The 17,737-nt window shown below is 37.6% G+C and overlaps 1 protein-coding gene across 4 annotated transcripts in view; it reads left to right on the top strand.

The window, feature by feature from the left end:
* Positions 1-17,737, top strand: part of LOC103129853 (disco-interacting protein 2 homolog C-like) — a 118,620-nt gene that overhangs the window by 32,389 nt on the left and 68,494 nt on the right. The window contains exon 1 of one of the 4 annotated variants that reach the window (XM_016665455.1): positions 14,315-14,508. The exons of 1 other annotated variant lie outside the window; for it this stretch is intronic. Coding sequence is in view for 2 of the 3 variants with exons in the window: in XM_016665452.1 (XP_016520938.1) it covers positions 16,466-16,694 (229 nt within the window). In the remaining variant the exon portion in view is untranslated. Of the gene's footprint in view, positions 1-14,314; positions 14,509-16,300; positions 16,695-17,737 lie in introns of those variants that run through there. 2 more of the 4 variants (XM_016665452.1, XM_016665453.1) reach the window with 2 other exon arrangements.

The raw sequence follows: 17,737 nt of genomic DNA on the forward strand, positions 1-17,737 counted from the left end.
TGTTGAACTTTATTGCGACATGTTTCTCCGGGAGTGTTGTTTTACCTTCAGCTTTCACTGCGATGAAGTATTCAGGGGGAGATGACATGAAACATCGACTCCGATGGGTTCGGAAGCGTCGTTGGCTTGTGATTCATAAATATTTTAGGCTTTCATGCAAAGCTCCGGTCCAAAATAACTTTGCGCTGGTGCGGAGAAGAATTGAACTCTGCATAAACTCAATAAATGAGGATTTGACGTTGATTACCAGCTGGTAAATCATTCAAATTGGATCAATAAAAACGCAGACAACGCCTGATTGTTCTTCTCACACACGGTCTCCTCTGATTGAGTTTAGCTGGAGCTGTTGAGGCCGTTAACCTCCATAATTCGGTTTGTTAGTCTCTGATTTAATTTAGCATTTAGGGGTGATTTTCAAATCACGGCTGGATGAACGGCAGGCTTATCCTCAGCAGTAGAGCTTTGTTTCAGGATGTTTGTCTTAATCTTTTCTGTGTTCTGGAGTTAAATGCTAATGCATTTTTAAAAGCTCCCTCACTGCCTGTAACGCTCTTCCCCTATGGAAAGGGTTTGTGTTTGTCTGAGAGTGGTACAATAAAACAGGACCTGAAGAACATCCACGCAAATGTAAAAAAGTAAAAATAAAATAAAACAGTACATTGCTTATCTAAACTATTTATTCCTTTTTTATTTCTAGCTCTTTTTTTAAGATGGGAAAAATTAACATTTCCAAAACTAACCCAGAACCTGCAGGTTATTCAGGTTCCATTGAATTTACTCACAAAATTTTACTTTTCTGAACTTACAGATTTACTTTCTGATATGGTTGGAAAATGTATCACAATATGTGTTTTATCAGTCGATATCAATAACTACTGATTAGTTTTTGTTTTAAATATCTAAAATACTGTCACTGAAGACATGACCTTTTCTGTTTTTTATTTTTAAGCAGTTATAAGGCTCAGTGGTGAAACCTTAAACTGCTGCTGCACCAGTTACTCAACAAGTTGTTGCTAGGCAACCAAAGAATGAGCAAGTTGCTAGGTAACCAAAGAATGAGTGAGTTAGTTGATTCCACCAACCTGTGAGAGGTTGAGTGGCTATTTATATTCTGATATATTGGATATTTTATCTGATGTATTATGTATTGATATATATTATTGATTTATTGTCCAGTCCTACTTTCAGAGCTACTTTTAATGCAATACTAATACTAATAACTACAATACTAAAGGGTTTCTTTCCTAAACTAATGAGGCTCCTACAGTTTGCTTCCTTCTAACTCAGTGTTTCTCAACCCTGGTCCTCACTTCCCCCCTGTCCTGCATGTTTTAGGTATTTCCCTTCTGCCACACACCTGAATTGTATCTCTGGGTGATTAACAGGCTTCTGCAGTACTTGATGGTCATGCAATCATTTGAATCAGCTGTTCTGGAATAGAGGCACATCTAAAACTTGCAGAGCAGGGGGCCTGAGGACCAGGGTTGAGAAACACTGTTCTAACTCATGGGTTATTTACCAGACCTTGTTACCTTCTGGGGGTGAAAAGGTAATTTGCAGTAACCTAAGTGTCTGTCTAGATCTTCCAGGTAACTTTTTGAAATGCAGAGATTAGTTTCTCAGTAACCTGATGCTACCTGGTTATTTTGTGAGTTTAAAAGTTAATTTCCAGAAGTCTCAGGTTCATAAAGCTTATGTTACTTTCCAGGATGTTAGCTTCTTTTCATAAAAATTTCAAGGTACTTTCCAGAACTTGTAAGTTTCTACATTTAACTCAAAACTGATGATTTAGACGGTGCGTTTGCAGAGTAAGATCACATGTGCCAGGATTTATATGATCCCTCTATGAGGGCTTATTTTGGGAGAATACTGCACCAATTAAAACTTTTAAAACCACAAAAACTTAGCCTGTAGGCAGGTGACCAGCAGAAAACCGCTACATAAACAATGAAGCATACAAAACTTAACTTAGTAAATGCAAAATGTTATATCCTGTTCATCTATAAGCTAAAATGTAAGAAATGTTTAAAATTTTTGTATAACAAATGTGTTATTTACCTTTCTGAAAAGGAATAAGGTGGTGAAATTATCAGTGTTTAGAGTTTTAAAACATTTTACTGTTTTTACTCTAAAACATGTACATCAAGTTAATTATTTGCATTAATAAACTGAACTTAAAATTAGTTTTAAGTCTTAAAACAAAATCTAGGTTGAGCATGGCGGAAATAAGTCAGAACCATGTCTTTATATCAATAAACTGATTAAACATTGACAACGAAGCTAAAGAGCGTCACTGCATTTTTCCGTAACACAGACCCAAAGTCAGATTGGCAGAATCTCTTGAAAAAGGTCAAGAGCTTCTGCTTTCTATCAATAGGTCAATAACATCGTTGACCTGCTTAACAGGGCAATTAGACCAATCAGCTGCGGAAAGCTAAAAGATGCTTCAGCTGAAAAATACTCAGGCGTCGCGCTAGATGCATTTTCAAGAGTTTTATGTTTTCAAGCAAGTGACACTTGATTTTTTTGAGTGGAAACATTCAGCTGCAGTACAAAGTGTGAATTCAAACAGCAACCAGCCACTGCAGTAGCATACAGGCGGAGTTGGTGGGTTTCTGCAGGACCGCAGCCTGTATGGGGCCCTATGATTTCCACGATGCAGAAAACGCAGACGGCATTTAACAAGCGAAATTAAATACACAGTGAAACACAGAATTTCACAAAGTTTTGTGATTATGGCCAGCAGAAGAAGATAGTCTTTTTGTCTGCTGCAGCGCGCATGCCCTTTGTTACCTGGTTAAGTGGTTAAATTCTCCTGAAACAAAGATATCCTCCAAAAAAAATCCCCAAAATCTCAAAGCTTAGTTCAACGTTTAGGCCCAGAGTTTAGGAATCAAAAGAAAAACTTTTCTATGCCAACTGGTGACTGAAGGCGCAAAGATGGTTTAGTCCGCTTTCATAAAATCTCTAGTCTGTTTGCCTAGAAAGTCCAGTTTGTTCAGGGACGTGTCGATGTATAACCAAACTCTGATGTGAACTCTGGTCCTCCTAAAAACCTCGGTCTCAGTTCTGTTGAAGTGAACTCTGGTTTGGTTCAAATGCATATGTGAATGCCAAGCAAACCGGAAACCGCTCAAAATTATTCAAAATCCTACAACCGCTAAAATCTGACACCTCTTCATTTTTGTTTACATTTTGCGAAGAAAGAAGTTGCGTCCAGTGTCTTCAGAGGTTTTTGTGTTGTTTCCTTCAGAAGTTTTTGGTGCAGCGCCCCCACAGGCCAGGAGGGGAACAGGTTTTCAAAATGTTTGGTTGGCTTGACTCAGGACAGAGAGAAAGAGAGCCACAGCAGCTGGATTCATACCATAACTTAATGAATGGAAAGAAGTGGAATTTGGAAAAAATAAGACAGAATTTGGAAGATAATGTTTTGGATTTCATATTGAACCACCTATAAACATGGATGTTAGCCTAACTGGCTGGTCTAAACTGCCTTGTGATGTGAAAGTGTGTGTGTGTGTGTGGTGGTTGTTCTCTTGTGACTGTGTTGGTTTGCATATCCTCTCATCCTGCTGGGATAGACTCCAACAGTATACCCAGACAAACCTGCTGTTCTGTTTTTGTTTTTTTTCCTGACTAAGGTGAAAATATTTTGCTGTTTGTGAGTATAAATTACAAACCTTCAACACATTAATGTTCCTGCCACACCAGTACAGCTGTTTTTTGCCTCCTCTTCACACTTGCATAATTATCTTCATTATTGGCTAATGAGCTGGTGATTAACCTCCTCCAGCACTCTTCCAGCTCCCCGTTTCTTCCCTCCTTCAGGCCTGTTTGCTGGAAATGTCACCGTGCCTCTGTGAGGTGGAGAGGCTGGATGGGTGCCATGTTTAAGGCTGCGCCGGATAATCAGATGTGACGTATTGGCATGAGGAGACCTGCTGCTGTTACTGAGCTGTAATGATTATTTTCCTCGGCAGAGTGAAGCTTTTAGCCCAACGGAGAGATGAGGATGGATGGAGTTAAAGAGAGAAACGTACAGGAGGCATTGATTTATCGCCACGAAAATCCCTGATTGATACCCACCTGATTGGTTTGGGCATTTGTTAAATTTCAAGCTCTACAGAGTGATTTATAAGACAAGATAGTTAAGAACTTTTTTTTAATCCAAGTCTGGCTTCATGTTTCCTTCCCCATTTTCAGGATTTCCTCCAGAAAACTTGCTTGTTCACTGCAAAAACACAAAATATTACCAAGTATTTTTGGTTTAATTAATGCAAATCTCTTAGTTTTGTATTATTTCAAGTGTACTGATTTACAAGTAATTTGTTTTTACACTTTTGGTGTATTAGGAACCTGTTTGTAATAAATAAAAAATGCAACACTTAACCTGATGGGCCACATACTCAAAGATCAATAAACTTTAAATCCTAATGAATATTTAAGAACTAAAATACATTTTAAATACCTGAAATAAATAAACAAAACAAACAACAAATAAAATGAATTATGAAGTCTGTGGAAACTAAATCGTCCTTCAAAAACAGGTTAGTTGAGAGCAAAGCACCAGACTGAAGAGTTTTCTCATCCTGTTTTTGGTAGAAAAAGAAAAACAATAAAGCATGCAAATGTAAATTATTGAATTTCTTTTAATTTATCATGTGATTAATTGATTTATTGCTTATTGCGACAGGCATAATCAAGACACATCCAATTCAGTAACTTGCACATCGTCTTCCTCAGCTTCTCCACCTCTGTTGTGCTGGTCGTAGTTTCCCTCTGTCCTGCCTTTCTCTCCATCTTTTTTCCTCCGTCCCTTCCTCCCATCCCGTCCCTTCAGGTCTCCCCGGGTTTCTCTCCCCTGCCTGACTTTGCAGTATGAGTGCAGAGGTGATTCGGATCACATCGCCGCTGTAGTGACGTTGCAGTTTCCCATGAGAGACACATTTAGTCTGGGGAAAAAAACCCCTCCTAAAATTCAAAGTGTCACATTTGGAGGTTTGATGTTTTGCTCACTTTAGAGGTACACTGTGTTTTTGTTGAGGTTCCTGCAGCTCTTCTGTCTGTTAAAACACACACAAGCTAAATACTGTTATTAATAGAAGCGTCAGGGTGACGATGCTCAGCCCAGGCCTTTACAGAAACATTTACAGCTGAATCTAAATACGATTCAGCTTCTGTTAGTGAGTCAATATTATTTAAAACGTCAAGATTGTTCAATGAGATTTCCTATTTTGCTTTAGATGTTAACATTTTCTAATGCACGAAGCATTTTAACAGTCTGAGTTGGAAATGGAGAAATGCGAGATGCCATTCCTCTCAAATTTGTCTTAAATTACTATTTTTTTTCTTATTGTTATATTTTGTGGTTTTACACTGCAGAAACTCTACATTTCACCAAGTATTTTTGTCTTGTGTCTTTAGCAAATATCTTAGTACTCTTGAAATAGGACAAAACTAACTTGCAACAAAATTTTCAGCGAGATGTAGGACTTTCTTTTAAAACCACTAATTCCACTAGATTTTTCAGTTATAACATTGGAAAATGTCTTGTTATAAGTCGGCCAGTGCAGCTAATCCTTTTTTCTGTAGCAACAGATTCATTACTTGCATTGTGTTAATGACTTTACAGCAATTCCTCCCATTGAGCATATTTTATGTTCTGTTTATTGTCATATTTACATAAAAAAAACAGAATCTTTCTTACCAAGTATTTTTGTTTAATTTCTATTGCAACTATCAAAATGGATTTAAAATAAGTTGCCTGTTTTTGGCAACAAATTAGTGTTTTTTGGTGTCTGGAACCTGAACCCTACAGATGAGTTAAATTCTATCCGCACTGCTTGTTACCTAGCAACCCCATCAGAGTTCCGCCTGTTACCTAGCAACCCCTGCTGAGCTCCAGCACGTTCGGTCAGCTGGTTTTAAATCAGCAAAAGGCGTTGTTGTTGACTTGCCATCCACAAACCACTTGCTGCATTCCTTGTTGGTTGTGCAGGAGGCTCCACTTTTGCTTTTCAAAAATGTAAAGTTGGATAATTGCGCATCTGTTTTTCAGCTATTTTTATGTGCGAGGATTAAAATCACAGAGGCCCTAAAACAGCTCATTCTGAATGAAGTAGAATCAAAGCTGATTATGTAAGAATGATTTTGTGCAAAACATGTTGTGTAGACTTGTATTAAAATGCTCAAGGTATAAAATGGGTTTTATTTTTGGGAAAAGAAAATATGTTTATCGGTTTTAACTTATATTTTATTGAGAAATTTGCCAGTCTAAAGCAGAAAATGTAGATCTCTTTGTGGATTGATCTGATGAATTGTTTTCAGTCTCTCCATAATACAATTTTTTGGGTTGGTAAATATGTTTGAAATGGAACAAGTGGTAATTTTGAAAATAAAAAAACGGATTTCATCCTCCTCCACTGTCATTTGGACAGTGTGACCAACATGTTAGAGCCGACAGACTGGTTTAACCGTCCAGCTGCTCTCACCGCCTGTCCATGGAATAATCTGCGGAGTCAGAGCCGCTCGTCGGCTGCCACGCTGCGGGTTCACGGGACGGAGCTGCTAGTGTTTTCCTTGGACTGACTCGGTTTGGAGCCGCAGGGTTCTGGAGACGCCGCGGTGACTCAGCGACTCGTCAGACCGAGTTTCTGTTCTCTGAACTGCTTCAGGAATCAAAGACAAGAGAAGTTTTCCTCTTTTAATCACAAACAAAGATGAAATCTGAAGACTTTTTTGCACTGGTGTTGTAAATCTGACAGACTTTATTTGTCTGTAAATCTGATTTAAATTATGCCAAAGAGGTTTCTTTTAATTTAGAAAAGGCTTGTAAAAGGAAATATGATCCGTGTTCCTATTAACAAAAACATTTGCTGTTGACATTTGGTCCTTGTTTGCTTGTAAACCTCCAGAAATATTCTGCCTTTCTGCACTTTGTTGAGTTTGGATGGATTTCACAGGATCATAATTAACCCTTTAACTCCCAAATAGAGCTGTGAATTAAATATTATTAATCAGGATCGATTTGTTTGGGCACAGCAAGTTGGTGGTTTTATTTATTTTCTTCTTGTGAATTAATTACATAATCAGAACAATCTGAAGTGTTTGTTCCTGTCTTTCCGCCTGAATTGCGATGCAGCGCTGCAGGGCTATCTTTGGACTAATGCACCAAGAGTTCTGGTTCTTTTTCCATTACAGAACAGCCGTTTCTGGACTCACATGGTTTTTATATCCTGCCTTTAAGAGTCTCTCCCCCAGTTGTATAACAGCAAGAAGCTGACGTAACGACTCAAACTGACCCTGAACCAACATAGCAATGCAGCTGGAAGCATCAGCTGGTTCTTTCATATTGGCTCATTTTTCTTTAATAAAACTGAAAATAAGAAGATTTTTAAATTTGTTTAAACAGAGTAAACTTGGGTTTGAAATGAACTCTGGTGAGAGTGATTTGTACGGCGTTCCCGCTCGTAATCTTGGCGGTTGAGCAGAACGTTTTGGTATTTTCTCATAAAGTACCAGGTTGATTTCTGTTTAATTAATGAAAACATAATTTGAGAACTGCTTTCTGTACATCCTCTGGTTGTCTTTGTCTGATATCAAAATAAATCGGCCTGTCTATGAAACAGTCGAGTTTGACACACACAAAAAGAGAATCTCAATTAATTTAACTTTTTCCTTCAGCCAAAAACTGAATATTCTACTTCATAATGTTGGCTGACCTTTGCACCTAAACCATGAAGTGCCTTTTGCAAAGTTACAGTAAAAAATTTAGATAAATAATTTGGGTTATTCAACCTGCCATGAGAGAACTAATTAAAACTTAACTTCAGACTAAACATTCAGTTAACGAACTAACTGCTCTACAAACTAATCCATTTTAAACTTGCTAGCTAAATAGTTGGCTTGTTAACCAAACATTTATCAAGCTAGATATTTAATTATCCAACTAAATATTTATCTCACTAATTAAATATTTAGCTTGAAATTATGATATTTACGTATGAATAAAAAACATGGAAAAAATATAATTTTAAAAAGTTCTCTTTGCTGTTATGACAAACTAAAGAACCCAGGTTTTACTGCTAAATTGTGACATTTTTTAGGACTCCATGCTAAACGATGCTACGAGGTTAAAAAGCTGTAAAGTTTGTAGATCAGTGAATCATTTAGCTGCTGCTGAATGTGTGTAAAACCAGCCGGATCTGTCTGTTCATACGTGTCCCTGTTTGGTTTGAAGCTGTTCCAGTAAAATCTGTTCTCAGGTAAGAGCCAGGTGTTGCATCGTGAAGCTCTGTGTTAAAATAGTTATCAAAGGTTTCATCAGCGAGACTGCTGAGTCACCGATAAACAGTCTGTGGACTGTTTCAGCAAAAAGCAGTGAGCTCCAAGGTATTGCATTAACAGGATCTCAGAGGGTGTGAAGGACCTCCGTGGAGAAAAGCCCTGACCTGCCGTTAATCTGGATTAACACGGTTTAGGTGCGACAGAAACACCTGAGAGGAGTTAGTGTCTCCTCAGGGATTTAGTTCAGAAACTGAAGGTGTCAGGTGGCGCCTTCTTCACATCGCTGCTGGAACAAAATTAGATTGTTTCTTTTTAGTTTGGATGGATTTACCTCTTTATCAACTCCAAAATGAAAATATGACTTTATAGTCACTCCTTTTGGCTTCTTGTCAGTAAAATCACATCTCCTTATTTATTTATGCAAATAAAGTGATGACAAATGAACAAAATTCCTCTTATTTAATATCTACAGGCTCCCGCTAGCTCTGATTATAACAAATAATAAGATTAGCAATCATCACTATGCAGATGATACTCAGCTCTACATTATAATGTGGACACTGAACCCATCCAACACTGCAAAAACACAAAATTTTACAAAGTATGTTTGGTGTAGCTTCTAATGGTGATATCTTAATACACTTGAAGCAAGACAAAACTGACTTGGAGGTAAATTTCCAGCAAGATATAGTGGCTTGTTTTAAGTCGATAATTACTTAATACCGATTTAAAAAGTGCTAGTTACATTGGCAGATTATTTCAAGACCTTTTTCCTTGTTATAAGTGAAATAATCTGCTAGTGGAACTAGTACTCTTTTGTTAATATTGAGGAATTATTGACTTAAAACAAGATCCTATATCTTGCTGAGCTTGATGTAGGAGCTTTAAGTTATTTTTGTTTTCTTTCTATTGTGCTAAGATATTTGCACACAAAACTAGACCCAAAATACTAGATTTTGTGTTTTTGCAGTGAAGCACAAACCAACATGTGGAGGTGCCACAACTTTCTCCAGCAGAAACAAAACTGAAGTTATTATCTTTAGACCAAAAGAGGAACCATCTAGAGTCGGTTATTACAGGTAGAAACTAGCAGCCAGGTTGTACTGATGGACTCAGACCTGAACCTTCAGAAACACACAAACACAGTTACAAAGTTGGCCTTCTATCCTTCTGTCCTTTAGATCTAGACTAAAACACCACCTTTTTAGAGCTCCTTTTCATCCATAATCACTGGAACATTGACCAACATATTTCATGTGTATTGATGATTTTGATGATGGCACTTGACTGGTTTCTCACTTAGTAACTGTATGATGGTTTTATCACTAAAACTAGGAAGATGGAGCACATCACCCAGTTCTAAAGTCCTTCCACTCAGAGAAAAGACTTTTACAACCTTTTAGTTCTTAAACCTATGAACCAAAATAAGATCTGCTGCTGTTGTCGAGTCGACCTTCCAGATCTCTCAGGTCTTCTGGAGAAACGGCATTCAGCTTCTATTTACCACAAATCTGGAACAAACTTCTAGAAAACTGCAAAACAGCTGAAACACCGAGTTACTTCACAGACTAAAAACCCACCTAACTAAGCTAAAAACCAGAGCCGGCTGGTTTTAGAGCTGCCTTTGATTAATAACTGGAACATTTATTATTTCTGGTCTGGATTACAACTTTCCATTATCTGTTATTTTTGTTTAATTTAATATTTTTCATTAAAAGCACTTGACTGGCCCTGTTGCTCAATGTGCTATACTAATAAACTCATAATGTGCAGTGTCATACATCTTATTAAAACTCTTTGCTTAAGTTAAAAAAGGATTTCATGATGACTTTTACAGCTCTGCTGATCTAATGCATTTTTAATGTTTAATTTTTCTGGTGTAAGGCTTTAAACTCTTGACTAATCATTTAATATTTGGCCATGAAGCCTTCCACTTAAATTAGGTTTTTATATGCTGTTAGTTAATTACTTTTCTGGAGGAGAAATAACTTCTGTGGCATCTGTTTTATGTCTTTAGCAACCCATATTCCAGACATAAAACTAATGATTGTGTGTTGCTTTAACAATCTACCAGAAAACATTTGCTTTAAAAAGCTTGAAAATGTTTATTTGCATTATTTCCTTCTTTCTTTCCATTCATTGCACTTCATTTCTCTTGCTGATCCTGAATCAGTCTCTGGTGACCCAGTTTTCCTCATGAGGGAATTCAAATTTCCCAGCTCTTTGCTCACTCTTCTACCTAAACAAAGCAACAGGAGAACCAGGTGTTTGGCCTTTTGGTTGCTTTCATGCCTGTTAACTCAGAGATGCCGAACCATTTCAGACATATTTTGGGCTAATCTGCAGGAGATTGACTTTTGTCTGGTCTCATGTGCAAGATGGGAAACAAATATCAGCGTTAGAGGTGTGAATTTGCTTTTTCATCCTCATATTTTCCACCTGATGCCCATAGAAGTGCTGGAGAGTTTTATTTACATTTGAAATGTTCCCAGAATGATGCATGTTTAGATTGTTATATTTTTAACTAAGAAAAGAGGTTGGTAGACTGTTTTATTCCAGATTACACTATCAGACAGAATATGACCATGTCGGCCATCTTGAATTTGGGTTTTTATTGATTTTTAAAAAAAAAAATTTCCAAGGTGGAATAATGGTAAAAGTTTATTGCAGCGCTCCAATATAAACTTAAAGGAGAACGAAAATGAAACCTCTGATTTTGATATTAGATGAATGTAATTTAGTGAAACATTTCCACAAAACATCCCCACACTGCAAAAGCACAACATCTACCCAAGTATTTTTATCCAGTTTTTAGTGCAAATATCTTATTACACTTCAAATAAAACAAAATTAACTTACATTTAACTTTTCAGCAAGACACAGCAGCTTAATTACTATTAAGGTAATTCCTTAATAGTGAAGAAAAAGTACTTGTTCCATTGTCGGTTTATTTCACTTATAACAAGACAAGTCATTTTTCAAAACCATTTTAAGGAATTACTTGAAACAAGCTCTTCTTTCTGCGGAAAAGTTACTTGTAAATTAGTTTTGTCTAACATATTTGCGCTAATTAGACCAAAAGTACTTGGTAAGACTTTGTGTTTTTGCAGGGTAAGTTGTTTGAACATCCTAAGATTTAAAACAGTTGGTGATTTTTACCTGTTTTGATCCCCGTTAGAGAATGATGTGAAACAAAAGAGGCTCTTTTAGCTCTGCATCACCTCTTCTCACGCTGCAATGCAACTCTGCTTTTGTTAATGTCATCAGAAAAAGCCGCGCATCGCTCCTATCAGCACTCTGCAGCACCTGCTTTCTCTGCTGCGCCGTTTAGCTTTTTCCCTCTGGATCTTCCGTCCGACCCGCTCTCCGCCTCTGATTGATGGCTGACGGAGAAGTTGGACGGAGACCTGACTTGCTCTGCTCGGTGCTATTGATTCTTTTTCACTTAAGACGTAATGAAGTATTGGTCAGCCTGAGGGAGGGAGTCAGCAGTGCTTAGTGAAGCAGCAGGTGAGCGCAGCCACGAGACACTAGACTTAATTACCACCGGTCTTTGTGTTTTCAGCTTTCCTTCGAGCTGCATTGATGGTGTTGTTGTTATCTTTGTGCCGGAGTCAGCTAATCATGGAATAAACTAGGAAGAGAACCAGACGGAATGGAAAACCTTGAACTCTTATCCTAGAACAGTCAATATCCTATCTAGAAAATGGATAATGTGACTTTTCAGTGTTTATTTTTATACATAATCTGGCAAAAATGGCAATATTTTAAAATCCCTGCGGTTTAAAGGGACAGTATCATGTAAAATAGACTTTGTGAGTTCTACATCATGTTACGATGTCATTCCCTGAACATACTCGGAGTGCTGCCTTCATTCTTTCATGCATGTTTGAGAAGCCCTTTAATCTCCATGGCAACCATTCGACTGTGCAAAACGCCTTGGCGGACATAACCCCGCCTTCGAGGCGCAGCTCCTTCAGACTAGCCAGCAGCAATTAGCACCTGGTGGAACTCATAAAAACATTGTTAAAGGAGAGATGTTGTGATGACTTCCTGAAGCCGGAGCTTTAGAAAAATGAGTTTTTAAAGAAACAAGCTCAATTTCAAGGTGTTAAATTACAAAGTCATATTTGATATGTTTAGCATTTTTTTAACTACTGAAGGTAACATTGTTACTTGATTGTGCTATAAACAATCAAGGATGACTCTTTGGTCCACAAAACTTCTCATTTATCATCAAAATAGTTTTATGAAGTACTTCAACTTACAAGTACAAATTATTGTGACAATTATTGTGACTTCTGTCAAGTTGATGCATTTCTGAACATTTAAATCCTTTAAAAATCAGATCTATGAGGATTGATTCCTGCATACACTGGATTTGAGATGTAGCGGCAGCAGCTGAAGGACCCTAGGTTAGGCTGGTGCTCATGTTGGTGTACATATGAGGAAATATCCCCCAGGCTCCTCATTTTGCAGAAATCCTGTATAGATATTCATACTGGAGACATATGCTTCTAGCTCAAACTGTACATTATTCATGGCTTCCTCGAAACAACACCGGCCGCCTGTCACCTGATCCACAGGAAACCATGTGTTTCCTCCCCTCAGATTCATCTTACAATAATTATAAATATTTATGATTTTGCCCCCAAATCCACAATACCTCCAACTGTCAAGGAGTTTGACTAATGAGGCTTATCAGTTTTATGAGTCTTGTTATAGATAAACAATGTTTTGATCGACATGCTTTAGGTAAATTTGTAAAACGAATAGCCTCTACATTTTGGTTTGGTTTTTGACTGTATTCACCATAAAAATAAAAAATTTAATTGATTTGAATTTCTTTGCTGAACAATTCAGCAAAACTGGTTGGTAGAAAAGAACAACTTAAATCTGAGCAGTTAAATCTCTGTTGGTTTGCATGAGAGAGATTTATCTCAGAGTAAGCTGCCCTTAAATGGCCACAAACACGCAGTAAACACAGGATGAAGAGCAGAGGAAGAGAAGTGGGGAAAAACGTGACGAGTATGTGATAAAAAGTGCAACAGGAGAGAAAATAGCTTAGAAAAAAAAACAAAAGTGGGGAGGAGAAATGAAAACCAACTGGAGACATTTTTAATAAGAAAGGATTGTAAAAAGGACATGAACAATGTAAACTCCAAAAAACAGTTTTATCTCTAATAAGGATTCAGCAATTAGCAAACATTATTCTTTCATTGAAAAAAGTAAAATTGTGCATTTTTCAGGATGCATAGAAGATAATACAGTTAATTTATGAAAGAGAAGCATTTAAAAGCTGGTGATTTAGAAACAATTTTGACTGAAAATGTCAATTTCAGTCAAATTTAATTTTCAATAAAAAATGTTTGTTTCTGCAAAAAATGTTGAGTCTTTTTCCTCCTGGGGATTTCTGACTGCATTGGGATCTAGATATTGGAGTTTGTCTATTTCTGGAAAACTCTAAAACGAATATATTTTGTCCGGCACAATGAGTTATAAATATATGCTGAAGCACCTTAAATAAAACAACATAAAATTAGGTTTTATGTCCATTTTGGTTTCCATTTGATGTTTAATTGGAAAACACTTTAATTTAGTCTTATTTCAAGTATTCTAAGATATTTGTGCTTGAAACCTGATCAAAGCTACTTGGTAAGCTGTTATGTTTTTGGTTGAATCGTAAATTGTTCCAGTGCTTTAACATTTGTCCCGTTGGGCTCCATTCGCCTGTCAGAGGTCAAAGTTTTACGGCTGACCTGAGCGTCGGCCATGTTAGCGCAGGTTAACATATGGACCCTCCTGGCGTTTTGGGTTGGTGCGTAATGGATTGCTTTGGTCTTGCTCGTTTATACAGTGAAAGAAATATTACTGCCAGCTCACATTCCTTGCATTAAGTGCGTGCGTGCACGTGCCAGCTGTTGTGCACGTGGCCAGCAGGGCCCTGTCAACCTGAGTGCAGCGCGAAGCGAAGTGACAGATTTGGATCAGCGGGGTGTGGGGAGAGACCGGTCACTGCAAACTGTGCCGCAGTTAAATAATGTAGCAGCTCTAATTCATTCCCCTGAATTATGGAGGCTAAGCAGTTGTTTCTCGGGAGCATTTTCATTGCGACACAGTCGGTCTGCGTCTGACGGCTTCAGGCGAGAGACATCAGCCCTTCAGACCGTCTGGAGGTCAGTCAGGGAGAGGCAGCGAGCCGACAGAGACGCCCTTAACGAGGTAAATAGATTCACTTCTTACACCTTTATGTCTGCAGGGTATTAACTTTAAGTCATCCAAAATATGTTCAGACTCGTGAAACTAATTTAAATCAGCGTTTGGTTGCTTGTTGTAGCAAAAACTTGAGTATTTGATGCAGTATTTGAAAATTTGCAGTAGGTTAAAGTTGTTGTTTTTTTTTATTAATTATCTGTCAACTAATTTGTTTCTGCATGGTTGAAAGATTTAAAAAATGTTTGTATTTAGTAGGCCTGTTGCAAAAAACAATAAATCAGTCGTATGATAAATCAATAATTTATCGTTTTCCTCTGTCTGATGACAAAAGTCTTCAGTTTTATCAACTAGCCTGTTTTTTGAAGGACAAGGAGACTTCATGTTTAATTGTATTTGTTCTTTTTGGGTTTTTTGGTTTATTTATTTTTAATATTTAAAATTTCTTCCAGTTCCAGTGGTAAATGTTCATCAGGATTTAAAGCTTTTTAATTTTTAGAATGCATTCTTGCATTATTTTTTGAAAATTGTCTCAAAACAACATTATCGTTTTATTACATTAACTTTTGGAACAGTTTATCCTTCAGCCAAATTTGTTGTTGTGCCAGGTTTGGTATTTGCTGTATTCTCGTAAAAATAATGAGTCACATGGTTTTTAGCTCCTAAGTTAGCCGGTTTTATCAGCGTGCTGCAGGTGTTGCAGCGGTGAAGTATGTAATTAGAGGACATGGTTGCAGTTATAATGTGTGTTGTTTAGACACCATGTGGCCGAATGGATGGAAAAACACACACACCAAGCTACTCTCCCCTCTCTCTTTCACATGTTCACCAACCGACAGCAGCGATAAGAACCCTTAAAGGTCGTGTGAGTGTGTGCGGTCCGGACTGAGTTATTTCAGCCGACACCTGATGTCAAAAGAGTGGACTTCCTCTGCAGGAGTCATGGCTCAACGCGCCACATCTTGTGTCACATTGAATTAATGGTTGGAGAAAACTCCATTATGTGTTTTTTGTTTTTGATTAAATGGATTTGTTTGATTTTATTGGAAATACTTCACTATTTAAAGCTGCAGTATGCAACGTCTATAAAAAACTATATTTTCTTAGATATTTGTCACCATTTTGGACAGATAATCTGGGGAAAAAATAGAGCTCCTCTGCTTTCTCACAATGTTGACTAGAAAGAACCAGTCAGAGTTTTTGTCTCTTTAAGAAGCTCCTGATCTTCTGAAGCTCCGCCTTCAGGAAGTCATCATAACATGGCTCCTCTAATAACCTATTGGCAACAATTTCACCAGCTTTCCTCTGGGAAAATAGCTCCTATGATGAGCTCAAAAGATGTGCAGTTCCACCAGGTGTTTACTAATTGCTGCTGGCTAGTCTGAAGGAGCTGAGTGGGGGAGTTTTGCTCTTTGAGTCGGAAGTTTGGAAACTGCAGCTCAGAGGAGGAGCTGCGCCTTGAAGGCAGTGCTGGGTCCAACCAAGTGTTTTGCACAGCTGAATAGTTGCCATGGTGATTAAGTGATTTACCAAACATGTATAAAAGAATCAAGTCAACAATATTGTGTTTTTGAAGAGGGAATAATATTACCACATGATCTGAAGCTCATAAAAATTGATTTGAAACAAGCTTTAATTGTGACTTTTGATAGGAAATTTAGCATCCATTTTTGAAAGGGCTGCGGACACCCCAAGCCCACCTCTTGGATTTACCCCTGTAAAGACAAAACAAAAGCATCTTATTAGTGATGTGTTAGGTGTTTTGACTTTAAAACAGGTAAATTATTAAAGATAAGCGATAAGAGAATGTCATCATCCTGACTGGAGGTTCCTGCTTGTTTTCTACGAGGTACTGAGGCGAGACGGAGAAACGGGAATACTCAGGAGATCAAATAGAGGATGAAAGAGACGGCAGCAGAAAGGTAGACGGACAGGGAAGTGTGCGGCAGGTCAGACTGTCAGAGAGATGAACCAGCGTCCCCCAGCAGGACGAGGGGAAGGATCTGTCAGCGCGTTTTGTTCCAGAGCGCGTTGTTGTTGTTGTTGTTTTAGGCAGCATGAAAGATTCGGGGAGATGAAAAGCACGGCTGGTCGGCAGGGAGGAGGCGGCTCTGCTGCTGCAGCGCCAGGAGACCGGGGGCAGCTGGGGTCGTCTTCGTCCTGCAGATCTATAGAGATGCAGCATGATGAAGAAGGTAGGACTCGAAATGTCCTGAAAAAAATTAATTAAATGTAACCTCAGTTGGTGAAAATTCCAACAAAACTGAAGATGTTTACTAAAAATGTCATAACTTTTACTTAGTTTGCGCTTTAAACTGACATCTTTCTAAGCATATTTCCATTTTGTTTTTGCTGCTGTTGACATTCTGGGCTTTGATTTGGATCTATTTTAATGTAGCAATGAAAGAAGGAAAAAGCCCTCCCTGAAATAACCTTTAAATCTTCGGGCATTTGGATTAAACTGTCCACTAATCTGCTTGTTGCAGCAACAATAAAACTTCTGCAGAAAATGTTTTTGAGTGAAGTAATCGATTTTAATGTGATTTCAAGACCAGGGATTTGAAAATAATTGGGAAAAAAAATCCTAAACAGATGTCAAACTGCAATGGTAGTGTATTTAATAAAAATAGTTTTAATCTATAAAAATGAAAATGCAAAAGGATATTTAGTTTCAAATGAATATAGAAGCTTTGGTGAATCATTAACATTGACTGCAAGCAAGTTTTTAAGATCTTTTATAGAAGAAAAGGTCAAAATTTACAAGCTGTTATGTCAGCAGAAGCCTTTCTATTTAGTATTAAAAAAATCTCATTAGGGAATGGAAAAAATCCCAAACAGATGTCAAATTGCAATAGTAGTGCATATAGCAAAACGGTTTTATTCTGGAAATTTAAAAATACAGGAAGATATTTAGTTTAAAATGCATGTCAAATATTTTAAGAAACGTTAACATTCGCCCCAAAAACTACAAGTTGGCCGCAGAAATAAAACTGAAACCTTCAAAATAAAGTCCACAGTCTCAGGACTATTAAACAAAAATGGAGTTTCTTTCACTTCTTTTCACATTTTTGGATAACAGGGATGTCTGCCAGTGTTTTGCTGTAGTAAGCAGAACTCTGCGTCATCAGCGTAGCAAAACAGTTCATGTCATTGGTATGATTAGCATTGACTTGGGTTTATTAGACAGTTAGCTAGACTGTTATGATTCTTACATCTCCCCTTAAAGAAGTTGTAATTA

Source organism: Poecilia formosa, unplaced genomic scaffold (assembly GCF_000485575.1).
Source record: "Poecilia formosa unplaced genomic scaffold, Poecilia_formosa-5.1.2 Scaffold585, whole genome shotgun sequence".
Lineage (NCBI taxonomy): Eukaryota > Metazoa > Chordata > Actinopteri > Cyprinodontiformes > Poeciliidae > Poecilia > Poecilia formosa.